Source organism: Mobula birostris, chromosome 30 (genome assembly GCF_030028105.1).
Source record: "Mobula birostris isolate sMobBir1 chromosome 30, sMobBir1.hap1, whole genome shotgun sequence".
Taxonomy (NCBI): domain Eukaryota; kingdom Metazoa; phylum Chordata; class Chondrichthyes; order Myliobatiformes; family Myliobatidae; genus Mobula; species Mobula birostris.
The window spans coordinates 25,642,264-25,660,953 of NC_092399.1; the positions used below are offsets into that span (position 1 = coordinate 25,642,264).

Genomic DNA, 18,690 nt, shown 5'->3' on the forward strand with positions numbered 1-18,690 from the left:
CAGTCCATTTGTAGAAGAAATAAAATGCTAAATGCTTTTCCTTTTCTGGACAATCACTCCGTGGAAATGCTGTCAACTGCAAGATTATATGATTTGGCTTTCAGTCTATGAGCAGCTGTTGATGTCGTTAGAGTGCATCCGTGAGGCTCATGTTATGTGGGTGTAAGTTATAGAAGGTGGATGCCTTATAACTGAAGCATCTCAAGGAGGAAGCAAATGTTACTGCTGGATAGACTGAGGCTATACCACGTACTCTTAAATGTCCCAGACTTTCAGATATTCACTTCTGAGCACTGAAGAAGGCAATAGTTCCTCAGGGTATTACAGTCAGAAACAAGTTCAAGGCAGCATGGATAACTCACCTGAGGGGGGTGTGCAGGGAATTGCCGGAGAACTGCAGTCACTGGGCTGTTGCTGAGGTTGGGGCATGGTGAGTGATGCCAGTCAGGCACTCCTGCGACCACTGTTACAATTCAAGGGTGGACGTCATCCTAGTGCCAGGCTCAAAAATCTCTGAGGGAGAATGAGATGAAGTGAAAGAGGGCGTACAACCAGAAGATTTGGCACAAAGGACATGCGTAGAAAGACAAAACCCAGTGGGCAGATCATAGTGAGCTGGGAAACAACTGAAAAGCAGAACAAAAGAAAACATTCTCCTAATTATAACAGGTTCACACGCCAGTAAATACAGAAGTAAGAATGATAATGGAAAGAATTATGCTGCTGTAGAAATAATACAGAAGGGAGGACTTTGGATTTCTGAGAAGGTTATTAACTCTCAAATCATACCACTTCTGATTATGAACTATGATGGACTGTTTCCAAACTATAGGCAGCACAGAATTCCAAGAAGATTCTCATCCTCAACAACAGTTGTGTCCAGACAAGGCTATAGAGTTCACATTTATATCAGCTGGATGTTGCATGGGGTTGAAGCATCTCACCTTAATCCTGAGATCCCAAGACAGAAGTGAGTCTTTGCCCAGTTTTATTCACTCAACATGCCATTAAGAAACACTTGCAAGCACTAGGCAATGGGACATGGCAAAATCCTTGCCCTGACATTGAGGTACTGTGCTGTACAAATAGCCATTCCTGAATCCAAGCTGTTCCAGTACAATTACAACACTGGCCTCCTGTCAGCAATGTGAAGTTGCCCGGGTATGTCTTGTTGACCTAAAGCAAAAACCAGAATGATTTCAACTTGTCTAATTCTAGTCAAATCATCCTTCATTCAGTCATCATCAAAGTGAGGGACAATGTAATTGACAGGGCAAGGAAGAGGCACTCTTTCTCCTATAAAATGCTCAATAATGCTTATCGTGTTTTTCCAGGTGAGCTAATATCCAGACATTCCAACAGCATAGGTCATAAAAGGAATCAATGAGCAGAATTCCAGAGGTGAAGTGAGAGTGACATCAAGGTAGCATTTGACTGACTATGTCATCTTGGTGCCCTGGTAAGACACCGTAATATTGAAGCTAAATCTCACACAAAGGAAGATGATTGTGATTCATCCGCTAAAACGATGCTGTAGTATCCGAAGAGGCTGAGGTTGCCATTTACAGAAACTGTAACATTGAGCATGCAAAAGGAGGATTGGTGAGATTAGGTTTCAGCAGGCATTGCACTATGTACCAGTGGGATATTACAATATCTACACCTAATATGTGAGAATATCACCCATCAGTCAACTCTCACCTATATGAAAAGTGATGATAGGATTTACCCATAATGATAATAATTGAAACTTACTCATCATAACCTGCTCCTTGATGACAATTATGATTTTTACCATTACAACCAAACGTGAACCAAAGAGCTGAATTTCACAGATAATTTGAGAATGACTATGCTTTATATCAAGGCATTATTTACCTGAGTTGTTGTATGACTGACTTACTGCCCGATACGCCATTGGCATTGAGGGCAGCAATGAAAGTCCTCCATCAGTGGCAGTGTTCATCCTGTCTGTAGCTGTCAGTCATGCAAGTCCGAGGAGGAGACCCAGGGATAATACCCCCCTTGCACTCAAATATAGAAAGATTCTTCATTACCGTTTCCATGACAACTCTGTTTTACCAGTTAGAGTTGTTAGCCCTGAGCTGAACCCCTGAAACTGGAGTATTGATGGACCACCCTTAGTCTGGCCTCTACCCTCTGACCTGTTTGGCATGGGTGACCCTACCGAGAGCCAAAGTATAAAGCAAGCATAGCTCTCTAGGTCATTGAGGAACACAAGCCTCCAAATCAGGATACGTTTGTAGTCCTCTTAGAGGAAGTTGTTTTATCAAGCACCTTTGAAATACTCCAATGAGCAGAATCAGACACCACACATGTGAAAACCTTAATGACTGTTCGAGGCAAAACATTCCAACTTCAGAACATTTTTGGAGGAGTTTCTCAGAAAAGTTTCGTTGGCCCAGCTACTTTCAGCTACTTCATCAATTACCTTCCTTCCATCATAAGATCAGAAGTAGGGAAGTTCACTGACAATTATACAAGATTTAACTATATTTAAAGCTCCTCAACAAATGCACAAGCCCATGGCTATATGGCAAGACCAAGACAACATTTGAGCACAGGTAAATAGTATCTGCAGCACATCGGTACCAGACAATCAGCACCTCTCAAAAGGGAGACCTTAACTACCCATCCTTCATATTCAAAGGTATTGCCGAGTTACCAACCATCAACATCCTGATGGTCAGCATTTACTAGTAGCTCAGCTTGACCAGTCATGTAAATAATGTGGCTACAGAAGCAGGACAGATATTGGAGTAAGTTACTTCACCACCTGAAGTCACCTACAAGGAACAAACCATCTACTAGGACCCTCTTGAAATAGCCTCCATTTGTCTCGATGATTCATTTGACAGGCACAGCATTTTAATGTGGAGGTGTACACCAAGCTTGACAATTAGCTTGCAGTTGCTTCATCACCTGTCGAGGTGACATCCTCAGTGCACAGTTGTAAGTATTTCTCTCTGGGAGTTCTCACATTTATTTAGGCCCCATTCATTTGCCTCAGTCCTGATTGGCGACCTCTGCAGTTGACCTTTGAATTCTATTGGCTTCTGTTTCTTTAGCCCTATTACAGGCTCCTCTCTAAGTCACACACCATCTTGACTAAGAAATATATTGCCATTCCTTTAAGGATCAAGGATCAACTTTACCACCATTTACATCTATTAGGAATATGTTGTGGTGTGTTAGTCAGAGAGCAACATGAAACAGAAAACAACAATATTCAACAATTCCAAAGAACTATATGAAAAAATAAAGTTAGAGATTAAACTATGGATATGGAGTAAAATATTCATAGAAACCAGCATGTAGGGAGGAGGGAGGAGAAGATGCTGGCGTGACGCAGCTTGCAGTGGCCACTCTGGTGAATGATATCTGTTATCTGTGAAGTCGGGCGCCGTGCACAATCCTGATTTGATGGAGGCAGATGTGAGAGCACGGAGGAACATCTGGTGAAACTTCTGAAATGCCTGTTTCACTGCTTCTGCTACTGTGTGATCCAGAATCTCCAGAGGGAAAGGCCCCAAGTCCTCGGCTTTGCTTGGTGTTCAGCAGCTGGGGTGAGGTTGAAGCGCTCGGCAGAAATGGTGCTCGGCGCTCGGTGTCGGAGGGCTGGTCGGAGCCTCTAAGTTTTCGGACGGATTCAGAGTTGGCTGTGTTCGGGTGCTTCCAATACACTCTAATTATGTGGCGCTTGGGGGTTCATGGCAGGGAGAGTTTCTCCTTTCTACCGTCTGCATGAGATGATGGGGCTATCGGGACTTGAGACTTTTTTTTTACCGTGCCCATGGTCTGTTCTTTATCAAATTACGGTATTGCTTTGCACTGTTGTAACTATATGTTATAATTATGTGGTTTTGTCAGTTTTAGTCTTGGTTTGTCCTGTGTCTCTGTGATATCTTTCTGGAGGAACATTGTATCATTTTTTAATGCATGCGTTTCTAAATGACAATAAACGAGGACTGAGTGAACTCATAATCTAATCTAATGTTAACAGCATTATAAAAAGTGGTTTAAAGTGATTACAGTACAGTGCAGTGATGGGGCAATTGATAGATGGGGGTGGGGGGGCAACAAGAATGATTAATCAAGTTAACTGCTTGCGGGAAACAAACTTTTAAACTGACATTAAATGTTTGTGTTTTAATACCCCTGTACTGCTTTCCAGAAGGGAGCTTTGGGGAAAGGTAGCTTGCAGCTTAAGTAGTGTCCACAGTAATTTTTCCTGCCTGCTTCATTGTCCTGAACATGTACAAGTCCTGCAGTGATGGTAAACACAGCTAATGACCTTTCCTGCTGGCCTGACAGTTCGCAGCAGTTTTCATCTGTTGTGAGAGGATGCTGCACCAAGCAAGACAGTAATGGCTGATGTGAGGATTCACTCAATGATGGCTCATCCCATGATCTCTTGCGTACACAAAGAAAGCTAAATCAAGTTTACATTGGTTTATGATCTGTGATGTAAAGGAGAAGTTAGTATCATTCAGTAACAGAATTAAGATATAATCAGAGTGGATCAATTACAAAAAAGCACTGATTGCTTTTAACCAAGCTTTCAAGCCATTTCAAAATTATTAAGTTGACAAAGCTGCAGTAAGTCCTATTATCAAAAGTTGAATAAGTAGGGATCTTGCATTCAGCAGTTAGCTCACCATGTGTCCAAATGGCTGGCTGGGAGTGCAGTGAGAAGGAACAGAAAGTTCCTACAGCACTTAGCTACTTTAGAAGTGATTCTTCTTTTCTGATGTCAAGCAAAAACAAAAGGAAGATAAAAACTTCTAACACCTCAAGGATAATGTTTCAGAATCTCATCACACAATTCACATATATTCAGGACAGGGTCACTAGGTTTTCTCTCCAATATTGCCCTGGAGTGCCAAGGAAATGAAGTTTACTGGGAAATGCTGTAAGTAACTCAGAAAGAAAATCAATGGAGCAGGAAATAAGAAGCATTTAATCCCGGTTCTTTGTAAAATAGATTACATGTTTATGGGCAGTAGATGTTGGTAAAGGTTCTGCAACTGACAATTTGAGTCCAGAAGTTGAGGCCCAAAGTCAAACCTGTGATTGGTGAGTCCTGCAGTCTGGGCCCATGATTGGCAGGTCCTGTGGTCGGTACCCAGAAGTTAGTAAAGTCCTAAGTTGGAGGTCCAATATCAGTGAATCTGAGAGTATGAGAGGTGGTCTGACCTGGGGATGGAGGCCTGTGTGTGTATGTTGGTGGGAGGGTGGATGATAAGGGGGCTTGCTTTGCTGTTGTTTCGTTTAGTTGTGTTTTTGTTGTTGCTTGTATTGTTTGATGGACATCATTAGCATGATATGTTGATGCTGAAATGTGTAGCAACACTTATAAGTTGCTCCAGCACATCTTTAGGTGTGCTGATTGTTAACGTAAACAACACAATTCACAATATGTTTTAATATACATCTGATAAATAAATCTGAATCTGAATTGGAGGAACACTGATCCTTTTATATAGCCACTTTGCTTTGTACGATAGTTTCTTCTGTTATTTGATCACTTCTCCATCCTATCATCATGAGCCATAATTGCTTGTTCCACATTTCCTCTACTTGCAGTGTCATTGTCCAATTATTAAAAATCTATGGGTTCCACCATCATGCAGTTCTGATGAAAGTTCATAAACATGAAGTAGGACCTCTGCTTTACTTCCTACGGGTGCTCCCTAACCATCACTTCCTCTATTTATTTTAGCTACCATAGTATTTTCCTTCGGTTAACCGGATAGGAAGTTCCCTGCAGGGAATGGACAAAGATTGCAATGCCTTACCATGAGCACTCCAGACCATTTTCTCATCAGATTCTGAGCTTCCTTAAGCTAGAAAGCTACAGCCAGATGCTCATAAATCAGGCACAGCAGTTCATCTTATAAGCTTAAAAGGTTGGCTAAATGCAACCTTCTGCAAGAAATTTCTTATAGAAGGCTGTTTTTTTTTGTAATCTGTATTAGGACATCGACTGGTCTGATGCAAAAGTATAATTGCTGTTTGATTAAAGAACTCTACAGATTAGAACTTGTTTTTGAATGTCAACATTTGCTTTAATTAGAAAAATATACACAGCATTTAGCAAAGTGCTCAATGGGTACCAGATGCTGTGTATAGAATTGTACAGGTGATATGTATACTTATGTATAATGTGCTTATATATAACTTAGATTATGTATATTGCTATATATTAACATCAGCACAACAGCTGCACAAAACTGAGATATAGATCTGTGGTGAGGCTCATGATAAAGTAAAAGGTGCACCCCATTGTTAAGAAAAATTTATTAACTCAAATATACAGAATATAATTTTTACATGCTCATATAGATCTGTGCTGCTTTAAGACAAAATATAATAGCACTACAATCAATAAGAATGCAATTATTCTGCATAACAGTTGTAACTGGGTTTAGGTCAGTCTGATTTCATTTGTACTGAGGAGGAGTGGGACCTGGGATGAAATATCCAGCTTTTTAAAGTATGATTAAAAGGTTTTTCTTTATGCAATTCATAGCCTATAGATATCTCTGTTTTATTAATAAGCTATGTTGTATCTGTGAAAAGATTCTATACACATTCTGTTACTTTTTTTTTAAAAGAAAGACTGACAAAGTTGAAAAGCTGCAGGAAAGTTACCCTGAATAAAATATCTCATAATTACACATGATATGATGTCAAAAGTACCTGGACATATCTCATTTCAAAATATATAATAAACTGATAGATGGTGATACAAAGATTCAAAGAAAATTAGATTTTCCTCATTCCTTTTGCCGATTCAATTTTGAACAAATTAATTAATTATTCAATAATTATCAATGTATTCATTTAAATTTATCAAGTGATTAACAACGTGCTCACAAATGTGATGTTAATTTGAAATGGCTCTGCAATAGAACTGTGGTAAGAGAATTTCATGGTATGTTATCTAATGATAGCTGGGGCAAAAGATGAGTTGCTTACTTCTGCTAGCATGCTAATCCCATGCTGATAATCTTTCATACTTCGTAGATCAAAGATTCCCTATATTGATTTGAATTAATTTGCTGGATGGTCAATATTTTCCTAGTTATTCTTGTTATACTTCCTAAATTCCGAACATTACCCTAAAAGCAGTTGATACAAAATCTATTTTTAATCATTAATTTGATTAGACAATTCAATATTCTCCAAAAGGTCTGTTTCATTATATAAGAATATATAGTATGGTACTAAGAATATATACAACTGATAATATATATATTGTGTAGCTTTTTTTAAGCTGACAGTGTCTTAAATAGTTCTTAACACTTACAACTGGTGCTCCTTGATAGCTGCAATCATATTCTTGAAATGTAACCAGGTTTACAGTGTGAATGTGGCAGGGCTTGTTTGGTGTACCAGGCATGAGCAATAAGAGTGATACAGACTACTAAGGCAATTACATGAGAAGAACTGGTATTGAGGAAAACCGAATCCATTCCTAAAATCAGAATAAGTTAATGATGGTTATGTGAGCTCCAACATCAACTGACAATAATGTTACACACACACACACAATGCTGGAGGAACTTGGCAACCACTATGGAGTGAAATAAACAGTTGAAGTTTCAGGGTGAGAACCTTCATCAGGACTGGTAAAATGACTATTGTATAACAGACTGCCACCTCATCTCACCTCCAACTGATTAACTCTGCTTCGATAATAAATATTCTCAAGTACAAATGCTGGGAGTTGTTAAACTTGGCATTGAATTGAAACATATCTAATGTGCTTAATTAGAAGATGGAGCAGCGTAGAGGAACTCAAAGCAACACACACAAAATGTTTGAGGAACTACTCAGCAGGCCAGGCAGCATCTATGGAAAAAAGTACAAATGACGTTTCTGGCTGAGACCCTTAAACAGGACCCTCCAGGCGAAGGGTCTGAGCCCGAAACGTTTTCCGTACTTTTTTTTCATAGATGCTGCCTGGCCTGCTGAGTTCCTCCAGCATTTTGTGTCTGTTGCTTTGGATTTCCAGCATCTGCAGATTTTCTCTTGTTTGTGGAGGAACTCGGCTGGTTTGGCAATATCTCTGATAGGAAATGGCCAGTTGATGTCTCTCGTCCGGACCAAAAAAAAGGCCTCGACCTGAAATCTCGTCTGTTGATTTCCCTCCATAGATGCTGCCTGGCCTGCTGAGTTCCTCCAGCATTTTGTTTGTTGCTTCAGACTCCGGGATCAGCTTCTTGTATCGCCTTAGGTTTGAGCTGCTGTCCCGGGAGTTCATTTTGTTTATGTGTTTTAAGGAAGAGTTGATGGTCTGAAACGTTGACTCTGATTCCCTCTCCTTTGTCGGCCTGACCAGCTTGATGCGGGCAGTTTGACAATGGATAAACAGATTTTCCTGACTTTCTGTGGTTTCCACGTTGCTTGCTCTCCAATTTATTCAAGAGAGGGCGCTCTGAAACAAGAATACGTGTAGGCGAGATTCGCTCTGGAGCTCCCGTGAACTGATATCCATGAATCTCCCTAATGTGAGCTCTGGGGCTTCATATTTCACACTGATACTCTTTATATTGCGCAGTGGGTCTATAAATCCAAACACATGGCATGAATATGGAGCAGACACAAATGAAAAGAATTAAATATCTTAGTTTAGAAAATGTAGACATTGTCTTTCTTCACCACGTCAATAGTTAAGAGAGTTATTAGGGAGGAGCGGAAGAATGGCTGTTATACTGAAGGTTATTTCCACTCGACATGACAGCGAGCCAGGAGCATTAATGGTGATAAAAGCATTGGTCAGTTAGTTCACTGGGGTAAGAAATGACCTGGAGTTTGCAGTCAGTGAGGGATGAAAACAAAATTAAAAGGGGCGGGGAGCTGAGAAGTGGAATTCAAGGCTATGGAAGAGTCACGAAACCAGAGAAACCGTCTGATTAGACGCGGGGGGGGGCGGCGGTGTGGAGAGTGAGAAGTTAAATAATTATATGGCCGCCTAGTGAACGCCGATTCATTTTGTGATGACTTCTACTGCCTTTTCTCCTGTATGGTTGGCCGCCTTCTTGAGTCGTTACCTCTCTGTGCATGGGCACGGCTCAGCCCGGGGCAGCTCAGAAGTTAACAGCACACGGCCGAAGCTCACCAGTGAAGCGCCAAAAAAAAACAACAAAAGGTTTTCCAAACACCCTGTCATCTGAAACACAGAGCGCTGGGATCTGGCGGCTGCTTTGACTCAGGTGCCATGCACTTTAAATCACTAAAGCAGACACACGTATCCTGAGCGGGAATTCAAATAAAAAACATATAGCATTTTAATTCTGTCTGCATTACCAGCGCATCTGATCAAATGTTTATTTTCAAACCTGCCCTTGTTAGTGTGGGTGGGGTGGGGGGCGTGGAGATGGTTTGGTCGATGGGCGGGGAAATAAAGATCGCTTGGACTGTTTCGGTAACATTCTTTTCCCGGGCACAAGTTGTGAGGCTCATGAATATTCCAGGTGAAGCGCCACGACAAACAGACAAGTTCATAACGGAGATGGAGAGGAAGATATTCTGATTACGGCCGGGTTCGGGTCGTAGAAGTTTCGGGAAAGATAAAAGGACAAAACGCTCAGAAGCAAGAAGCCTCCGGGAGGAAGAAAAAAATAGCAATGACATTTGAAAGCACGGTATTAAATGCACAGTGACGATAGGTAAAAGGAACAGCTAATAAGGCACATACTTAACCCACTTGTTTCACGGTCAATGTTATAATCACCAGTCGCGTTTCCTAGCAGATTGTTTTGCCTCGCTGTATATCCTCCCTGTTTGCTTTTTAACTTAGCCCTGCAGCCGTTTCCAACCCCTCCCCACCTGTCTGTGTGTCCGCTGTTCATTTTGAAGTGAATTGTTGTTTGGATTGGTTTGGAGCTAGATACTTTCTGTCTGAACGCTCAGCTCCCACGATCCCTTGCAGAGTTGTGTCTCTCCTCCTCTCCGCTTTATTGGAGTAAGTCGATGTGAGACGTGAAGATCATGTTGAGATTTCTGCGCTGCTCCGGGAAGCCTCCGCTCACTCCAGACACTAAAGAGTTTTAACCCCAAAATCCAGCCTGCGCCGTGTGGCTGGACAGTGGGAGCGGCGAACAAAACCTTCGTCCGGTGGAATCTTGCGTTGAACACACTCCATCAGACTTGTGACCACGAGAAATCGCTGGCGGTCTCCTTTTGAGTATGATTTTGGAATACAGGACGGGACTTATTTTTTACTTGTTTTGGATACGATATTCTCATGGGATGCCTCATGTTATTCGAATTGGTAAGGATCTCTTTCGACATTTAAACTCTGTTTTATTTTGAGTTACTGTTATATTCCTGGGTCGGGTTGAGTGAAATTGGGAGGAGATCTCTTGAGGGTCATTTTTGCCGTTAACATTTAGCCTGGGGAGCAGTGAATGAACAGGGGTGATAGTAAGGGGTGTGGTGGCAATGGGGGGGGGGGTAGTATTTGGCAAGTTAATGCATACGTCAACTTAACAAAATTGTTAACTGTTAGGAATGGACTCGATCTGTCCGCCTTTGGTTGTTTGGTTGTTCCGCACTATCTTCAAATACACAGAGCTAAAGACAAATATTTGAAGATGGATCATAGTCGATGTAATTATATTTAGCTAAGGTAAATGGATGATTTTAAACGGCATGGAAACGAATCATTCTGTAAAGAAGTTTAGTGTCAACGCTGAGTTAGTCAACAGATGAAGGCGATACCTCGCTTTTTTAGCTTCTGAGCTGAACTCTGGGTCCAATTATGGTAACAGCCATACGGCGGGCTCCATTATAATGTGTTATATAAGGATTTAATTGCTAAGTAGAAGTGACGGCGTTTAAAGTTGTTCGATATGATTTACCCCTAAAATAACCAGGTTATCGCGTAGTGTATGTACACCAATAATGACCCAGGGGACAAGAACTCTGATTTAGGCAGCAAATTAAAAGACATCCTCCCCCCCCCAACTGCAAATTAGTGAATGTAAATTGTACATATGCAAGTTAATAGGAGAAACAGAGACTGCTTTTCAAGCGATATGGGGGATATGAACAGGGAACATTTATACTAATAGTTCTAATGATACAGTAAATTCTAGAAACAGCGGCGCCGGGATTAGAAATGGGAGTAACCAGAAGATAAAGCCTAAAATACAGAGACGGACAAGATGATAGATGGACAGGGAGCAGTAGAATGGAGAAAGCAGTGCTATCTATCTAGGTTTCGTGTGTGTCAAGCTTAGACAGACACTTGCACCGAGAGCATGACAGGGTGGTGAATATGTCACCACAATGCTGGTCCCGTCTCTTGCTGTATTCCTGTGCTGCGATCTCTCACGGTGACTTGTTGGCTGATGTCCCTCAAATTCGCATCAGCTGTTCGTGGCGGCTTACGCTCGAGCTTTATCGGAAAGGAAGAGGACCGAGGAAGAGGACCGTTGAAGAGGGAACTGTCTATCTGAGAGTGAAGAGGCGATCCGAACTTTGTTCCGCTCTATCAGACAACTCAGTGCAAATCAATACGTTTCTGACTGTTGGCAAACAGCTTCAGACAAGTGGTTTACCATTATCTTGGACCGCCAAGCAGATAAGCAGAAAGCTCTAAACCACTCAACATTCACACTGGAATTGTACAGCTCTTCATAAGTGGGGACAGCCAGTAGTATTGCCTTTGCTGTTCAATTAAGACTACTCCATTCATAGCCCACAGATTAAATCATGCGCACTTGATGACAGCTGTATGTACACATACCTGGAAGAACTCCGTTTCATAGTTTAAACCGTCGTTCCGAGCAGTTGTCTACAATCAATAAGACCAAGACGTCAAGGGAGCTGTTGTGAACAGCGGGACGGAAGGAGCAATTCTAAATGCAGGAACTTGCGGCGTGGCAGGTCGCTGAAATATATCCTACGTTTCACGGATTCCTTTTCATTCTTAGGGTGCCTGTAATAAGATTTAAGAAATGAAGGCGGTGGCGCACAATCTAGCCATCCTCGATGAAAGGAAGGCTAGAGGTGCAGTCTTTAAGGTCATCGGGTTGACTGAAATATAACCACCCTCTAAAACACAAGCAATCAGTCTGTAGTAAAAGTGATTGTTGTTTCAATTTTCACTTTGGTGTATTTTGCACTGCTGTATGCAGGACCAGGACATGTCCTCTTCTCATTACTAGCATCAGGAAAGAGGTACAAGAACCTAGTCACTCAACATTTCAGGGACAGCTTCTTCCCCTCCGCCATCTGAATCCTAAACGGTCCTTGAACGCATGGACACTACCGTACTATCTTGCTCTCTCTTTTTGCACTACCGATTGATTTTTATATTATTGTAACTTATAGTAATTTAAATATATTGCATCAAAACAACAAATTTCACAAGACGTGTGTCAGTGATAATAAACATGATTCTCATATTTATTCTCATAAATCGGGAGTGAATGAGTTGCCTCGGCCCAATTGGACCTCATCCACAATCTAAAATGTAAGCCAAGCAATATATAATAGTTAACGTGTAACTCAGTACCACATACAGGGTGAATAACTCTAAGTAGTTCACAGTCCGATCATTCTGGCGATTTTTTAAAAATTCACTTCATTGTAAGACAGAGTGCAGGCACAGTGAAGAGCATTGGCTGCGAATTCTTCAGTGTTTATGCCGCCCACAGTCCCGACAACATGTAGGGGAGAGGGAAGCTCAAGCCATGTACTTTCCATTCACTCCAGCTCGAACCTTAGCCTATCCAGAGAGATTTCGGCATTATCATCTTATTAAGGCCGAAGATACATGAACGTCATTCCTCAACGGGCATTTTCCTCTTGTGCAACACACTCGAAACGCTTGAGGAACTCAGCAGGTCAGGCAGCATCATTCCCTGGAAATGAATGAACAGTCGATGTTTCCGGCCGAGACCCTTCATTGGCACTTGGCTCTTCCACTCATGTTCCTCGCACAACAGAGAGCATTTGGTCCCACTGAAGCTATAAAATAAAACTGAATGGAAGAGTGGTGCCTGCCTCGAGGAAAGGAGTTTTAACTAACTATGTCCAGTTAAAGGAAACATTGACGGTTATTTTCGGGGTTACAACTTTTGAAGAACGTTTCCTTATAGCCGATATCCATTCCAGCCGTCTGGCACCTATCTGAATTTACCCATTGTTTAAGCACTCGGTTTACATCTCATGGTATTCCAGGTGTTCATATGCATACTTACTGTGAGTACCCGCTTCCCACTCCCCATCCACCCTCAGGAAGGGATTCCAGATTGAATACAGTTTAGGTGTAAACAAAAAAAAATCTTCCTCAAATCCCCTTTAAATTGTCTACTTTAGAACTCTGCCTTCTGATTATAGGCACCTCAAGGCGGAAACTTTTCCTCTAACCTGTCTATCTGCGCCGTTCACAATCTTCTGGAGAAGTTCACATATTGGAATTACCCGAGCAACTTGGGGGGGGAAAAAAACACTTGGAGAACTTAAACGGTTTTCAGAGGTAGACAATCGTAGACAGAATAACCTCATTGTACAGCGTGAATACGGCAGGGCTGTGTGGTTTTCTATTCAATGTGAGAGTCAACTTTATTTCAAGGGGCAGGGGGAATAACACTTTTAATGCTGGATCTAAAGTAGCATGGATGAGTTCGGAGGAGTTATCCCTTCTGATATCTCAAAAGCAGAACTTGTGCCAGGTTACAGGACTAATCCTTCAAAATCTATGGATAAAAACAGAAGTGGACCCCTCGATCTCGCTTGCCTTGCGCCTTTTTATTGTAGTTGCGAATTTAACAGGAGCAGTATGCAGCGGGTATTCTGGCCAAGGAACATGGAACAGAACGGCCAGTGTATTGTATCTCCCCAGCCGTACACATCAGGGAATTCCATTCTGTAAGCGGTTTCGTTCAGGCTCGGGGCAGATTTACGATATCTAACTTTTCAATTGAGCAAGTCAAGGTTGGACAATGATTTATTGAGCAATCAATTAGCCACGCGTCCACCTGGGTCTAATCGATCAGTTGGTTAAGTAATATATCATCGGCCTGCTCAGTTCACGTAGACATAGCGAATCCCAAACGATGTCCCCGCCATTACCTTGGCTAGTAGCCCAGAGCAAACTATTAACACATTAGAGAAAGAAAGTCTTGGGTGGATGATTAGCTGTGGAATTCGATCGGATCAGTGGGAGCCAAAATGAATTTGGTCTAAAGGCCAAAATCCCCGCCCACGTCCCATCCCACATCGTGAGTGTTAATCCTCACAGTCACTCTTCTCCAGAGTATGGAGACTGGTGCTGAACTGGCGCAGACTGTTGTATAGATGCCAAGATAATGCAAATGGTATTCCCAAACCCCAAATACTCGCAGGGCGATTTCAGTTCTGTTTCCAGCCTTTCCCCTCAAGATACTGCAAAAACTGTTCGATTCTTAAAATCACACTTTTAATTACACATTTCCACGTTTTACATATTTGCAAAGAAATTGGTTTTAAATACTCCGTCTGCTACGGAGGCAGATGGATGGTTCATATCCATCTTAAAGTATTATTGATTACAGAAAGATAAATCTGCGTTTGTTTATGTTTATCCACCTCCGCCTCTCACATTCCCCCCCCCGCCCCCCCACAATGGACGGTCCTGCTCTGCCCGTCTCCACTGTTCTGTTCATTGCCTTCAGCTCGGCCCATTCTCTCCTCGACTTTCAAACGCCACCGATCTCTTTCTGTTTCAGAAACATTCGTGAGGGGCAGCATGTGCAAACCGTCTTTCCAGTCAGTGTCGGGCCGCAGATTAAGGGATTCGGGAAGCTACATCTCGACGGTCGGGGCGGGTGTTGTGTGTGTGTGTGTGTGGGGGGGGGGGGATAACCGGATTCTCTTCCCAATTGGTATTCAGGGAAGTGAATGTTTTAGGAAAAGGTGGGGGTGTTGCCAGGCGTTCGGAGTCTGATAGTTTACGAAAGGGATTACCGCCAATCAGAATCAATGCCAATATTAATAATTGAATCATGACCAGTTTGGCTTTGGCTCCTGGAGTTTGGGGACTCCCAGCTCAGAAGCATCCCGTGGCCATTCCGCTTTTTGCCAGTGCAAAAGAAAATTGTAAAAAAATGTATTGGTTGCATTCTTCGCCTCGGTTGAATTTATTTATTAATATTCATAGGTTTCAGTTCAATACTTCAAAATTGAAGTTATTCAGTTCGCAGTATTTGTTGAAGGCGAGGACACAGGAGACACCCGATGCTGGACTCTGCAGCAAAACACAGGCAAACTGCTGCAGACGCTCAGTACGTCGGGCAGTTTCTGTAGGAGGAAATAGTCAACTTTTCGGGTCGAGTCCCTTAACTTAGGTCTGGACTTTTGACCCGAAACGTCGCCTCTTGATAACATGGGAGAAAGGAGGCGTGTGGCTATACCAAGGAAAGTTGACAAATATTTAGAGGAGAAAGAATCAATTGGTTTTGCCGTATTTGTAGCCACTGTTGGAGAGATGCAGATTAATCCTCCCTCCACGCCAGTCTATTCACGCACACTGAAAGGTAATTATCGAAGCACAGAACGTTCTGGCATTCAAGTTTTCAAACAAGGGTTTTTGTTCTGTTTCACGACTCCAGTGCCTCATTAAATTGTAGGTCTCCATGCTTTTGATAGCAATTAAAACACGCGCTAGCAACACTCGGACCTTTATTTAATGTCCCTCTGCCTACACCAGGCTAGTTATTTGCACCGTATATTCTTGAGCAGCCCCGTGTGTGCCTGATGGCGTACCGACGATTCTGTTTCCGATCAACTTACGCACGCTCTAGTTAATTCCAAAATGCTGGATCTGTTGGGAGATGGATGAGGATCACGTGCGGATCCTCATCCATCACGTCCACAGACACCCGAAACATATTCCTTGTGTTGTCAGGAAACAAAAATTAACATTGAACTGGGAAACTTGTAAAAAAAAAATTCGCAAAATTAAATTGGTTCATACAGTTTTGTCCAGTGTTTCGATTTTTTTCCCCCTTTGTTGACCATGATCATCGCCCTCTCCTCCGCCACTTAGCTCCGTTTACTGCGTTTTGCTAGTATTTTCCGCATTTTATCTCAGTTGGAAACCCGGGGCCAAAATTAATTCAGCATTGAGTCACAGGTGGGAAGTGAGAGGACCGAGAAGAGGAGGGTGGAGAAAGCCGCTTGGAGAGTAGAACTAGCCCCAGTCGGACAGCTACCCTTTTAAATCCCTCGTCGTCTGGCGTGAAACTGGATGTGAGTATGCAGAGGGGGGCCTTCGGCGCATTACTGGATCAAAAGTATCCAAATCGACAAGATTACGTCAATTCCATTGCAATAATGCAACAGTTAAATATATTCAAAGTTGCGCCGGTTAGTTGGAGTTCGACCAGAATATTAAGTGATGGAATTGTACCAAAGCTCTCTATTTCGTAAACGAGTGGAGTGACTTCTAATGGATTATCCGGCACTTATTCAATGACAAATGACTTCCCTAGTACTCCCGCTGTTAACTTCCACAAGGCAAATGTTTTCATATAAAGTTAGTACTCTTCCATTGATTCGATGCCTGGTGGCCCATTAGTTGCTAGTGTTCTATTAACTGGCTGCTTTGTCGTATCTTCTAACGGTGATGGACTCGCGAGGGAATGTGCAAACACGTGAACATATAAAATAAAACCTTTCTGTGCCTTATCCCCGCGTCGGACCTGTGAGCATACAACGAGGGAAGGATACATGTCTATCGATTTCACTTGAAAGCTCTACCACAGGAATTTATATTTGAGTAAATGCAAGTAGAACTGCACACCTCCAGTCCGATATCCTCCAGCACAGTTCTAAACTAATCTACGATCAGTGGGCACTTTATGGGGTACAGGAGTTGAACTCGGTGTGGTCCACTCCTGTACCCAGTGATAAAGGAATTCACTATGGATTCAGGAAGAAGTCGAGGGAACACACAGCAGTCCTCATCCAGGGATCAGCAGTTTCAAATTCCTGGGTGCCAACATCTCTGACGATCTATCCTGGACCCAACATATCGGTGCAATTACTCAGAAGGCACAACAACAGCTATATTTTATTATCAGATTGAGGAGAATTTGTATGTCACCAAAGACGCTGTCAAATTTGTACAGATACACAGTGGCAAGGATTCTCACTCTTTGCATCGAGGGGCCACTGCACAGGATCAGAAAAAGCTGCAGAATATGGGCACTAGCCTCCCCAGCATCCAGGACACCGTCAAATCACAGTGCCTCAAAAAGGCAGCATCCTTCATTAATAGCCTTCCCCACCCCCATCACCCAAGACATGCCTTCTTCTCATTGCTAGCATCAATGAAGTACAGGAGCTTCAAGACACATGCTCCTTGTTTTTAGAACAGCTCCTTCCTTTCTGCCATCGGGTTTCTGAATCGATGATGAATCCATGAACACTCTCTTTTTGCACCATTTCTTTATTTTTATACATATACTCAATGTAATTTATAGTTATTATTGGTATTGCAATGTACTGCTGCTGCAAAATAACAGCAAATTTCATGAAATATGCCATTGATATTAAACCAGATTCTGATTCTTTTACTGCTGTAGCCCATCCAACACAATGTTCAAAGTACATGATAAAAGTATGTATATAGTATACAACCTTGAGATTCGTCTTGTTGCAGGCAGCCACAAAACAAAGAAACATGGTAGAACCCGTTTAAAGAAAAACCCCACACAACAAGAACATCAACCATGTGAAAAAAGAACAGATCATGCAAATAACAAAAAGCAAACCTGTAACACAGAGAACAATGAACATCAAACGGCAGCGCCCCTAAAAGTGAGTCCACAGACATAATTTGCCAAGGCAAGTGAAGTCAGTCCAGGAGCCAAATGCTGTGACCACAGCCACTGAGTCAGTCAGTTCAGCACTGTGATGATGTCTGCAGGCCACAGTCACAATTCAGTTCCACGCCAAAGCTCCTTGACTAAATCGCACAAATAGTAAAGCATGTTCTGCACTGAGGACATTAAACCTCAAACCACAGCCAAAAGTGAGTCCATAGCAACAAGCCATGTGCTGCAAGCCGCAGACATGATCGAACCTTGTGGCATTGGAGCCAAGACTTCTGCATTTTTTGCTGGCAGCAGCACAAGGGAGACCGGACAAACACAGGCAAATAGCACTGAATACCCATTTGCTTTCTGCTCTCGTTAATTGTAATCTTACTCGATGCTATAATCAGCATAGAGCAATGGAGTGGTCCACGGATTCATGTTCCACAATTAGGAATTTATGCAGCATACACCCCCCGTGATGGCCAAGGCTGCACTCCAGGTCAAATCCCCCAGGAGATCGTAGAAGCACCAGATCATTCAGTCTGTTGAAAAATGCATTCTTAAAAATGAAAGTACACACTGCACTTGACTGCATGTCAGAAGAAGTATATTTAGAAGAAGAAGAGTATCCAGTAGTTTTGTAAGCTGTCAGCAAGATGTCGCCATTGGTCATCTTCTGGGATTAGCGAGCTTGACAAGTTGTGTGTTTAGAGATGCTCTTCTGCACGCTGCTATTGTAATGCATGATTATTTGAGTTACTGTCACCTTCCTGTCAGGTTGAACCAGTCTGGACATTCTCTTTATCACGAGGAATTCTGCAGATGCTGGAAATTCAAGCAACACACA

At 42.3% G+C, this 18,690-nt stretch overlaps 1 protein-coding gene across 6 annotated transcripts in view; it reads left to right on the top strand.

The window, feature by feature from the left end:
- The first annotated feature begins 9,481 nt into the window (after positions 1-9,481).
- Positions 9,482-18,690, top strand: part of grik3 (glutamate ionotropic receptor kainate type subunit 3) — a 591,681-nt gene continuing 582,472 nt past the window's right edge. For all 6 annotated transcript variants that reach the window (XR_011883665.1, XR_011883664.1, XM_072247415.1 and 3 more), the window contains exon 1: positions 9,482-10,303. Coding sequence is in view for 4 of the 6 variants with exons in the window: in XM_072247415.1 (XP_072103516.1) it covers positions 10,219-10,303 (85 nt within the window). In the remaining 2 variants the exon portion in view is untranslated. The remainder of the gene's footprint in view (positions 10,304-18,690) is intronic.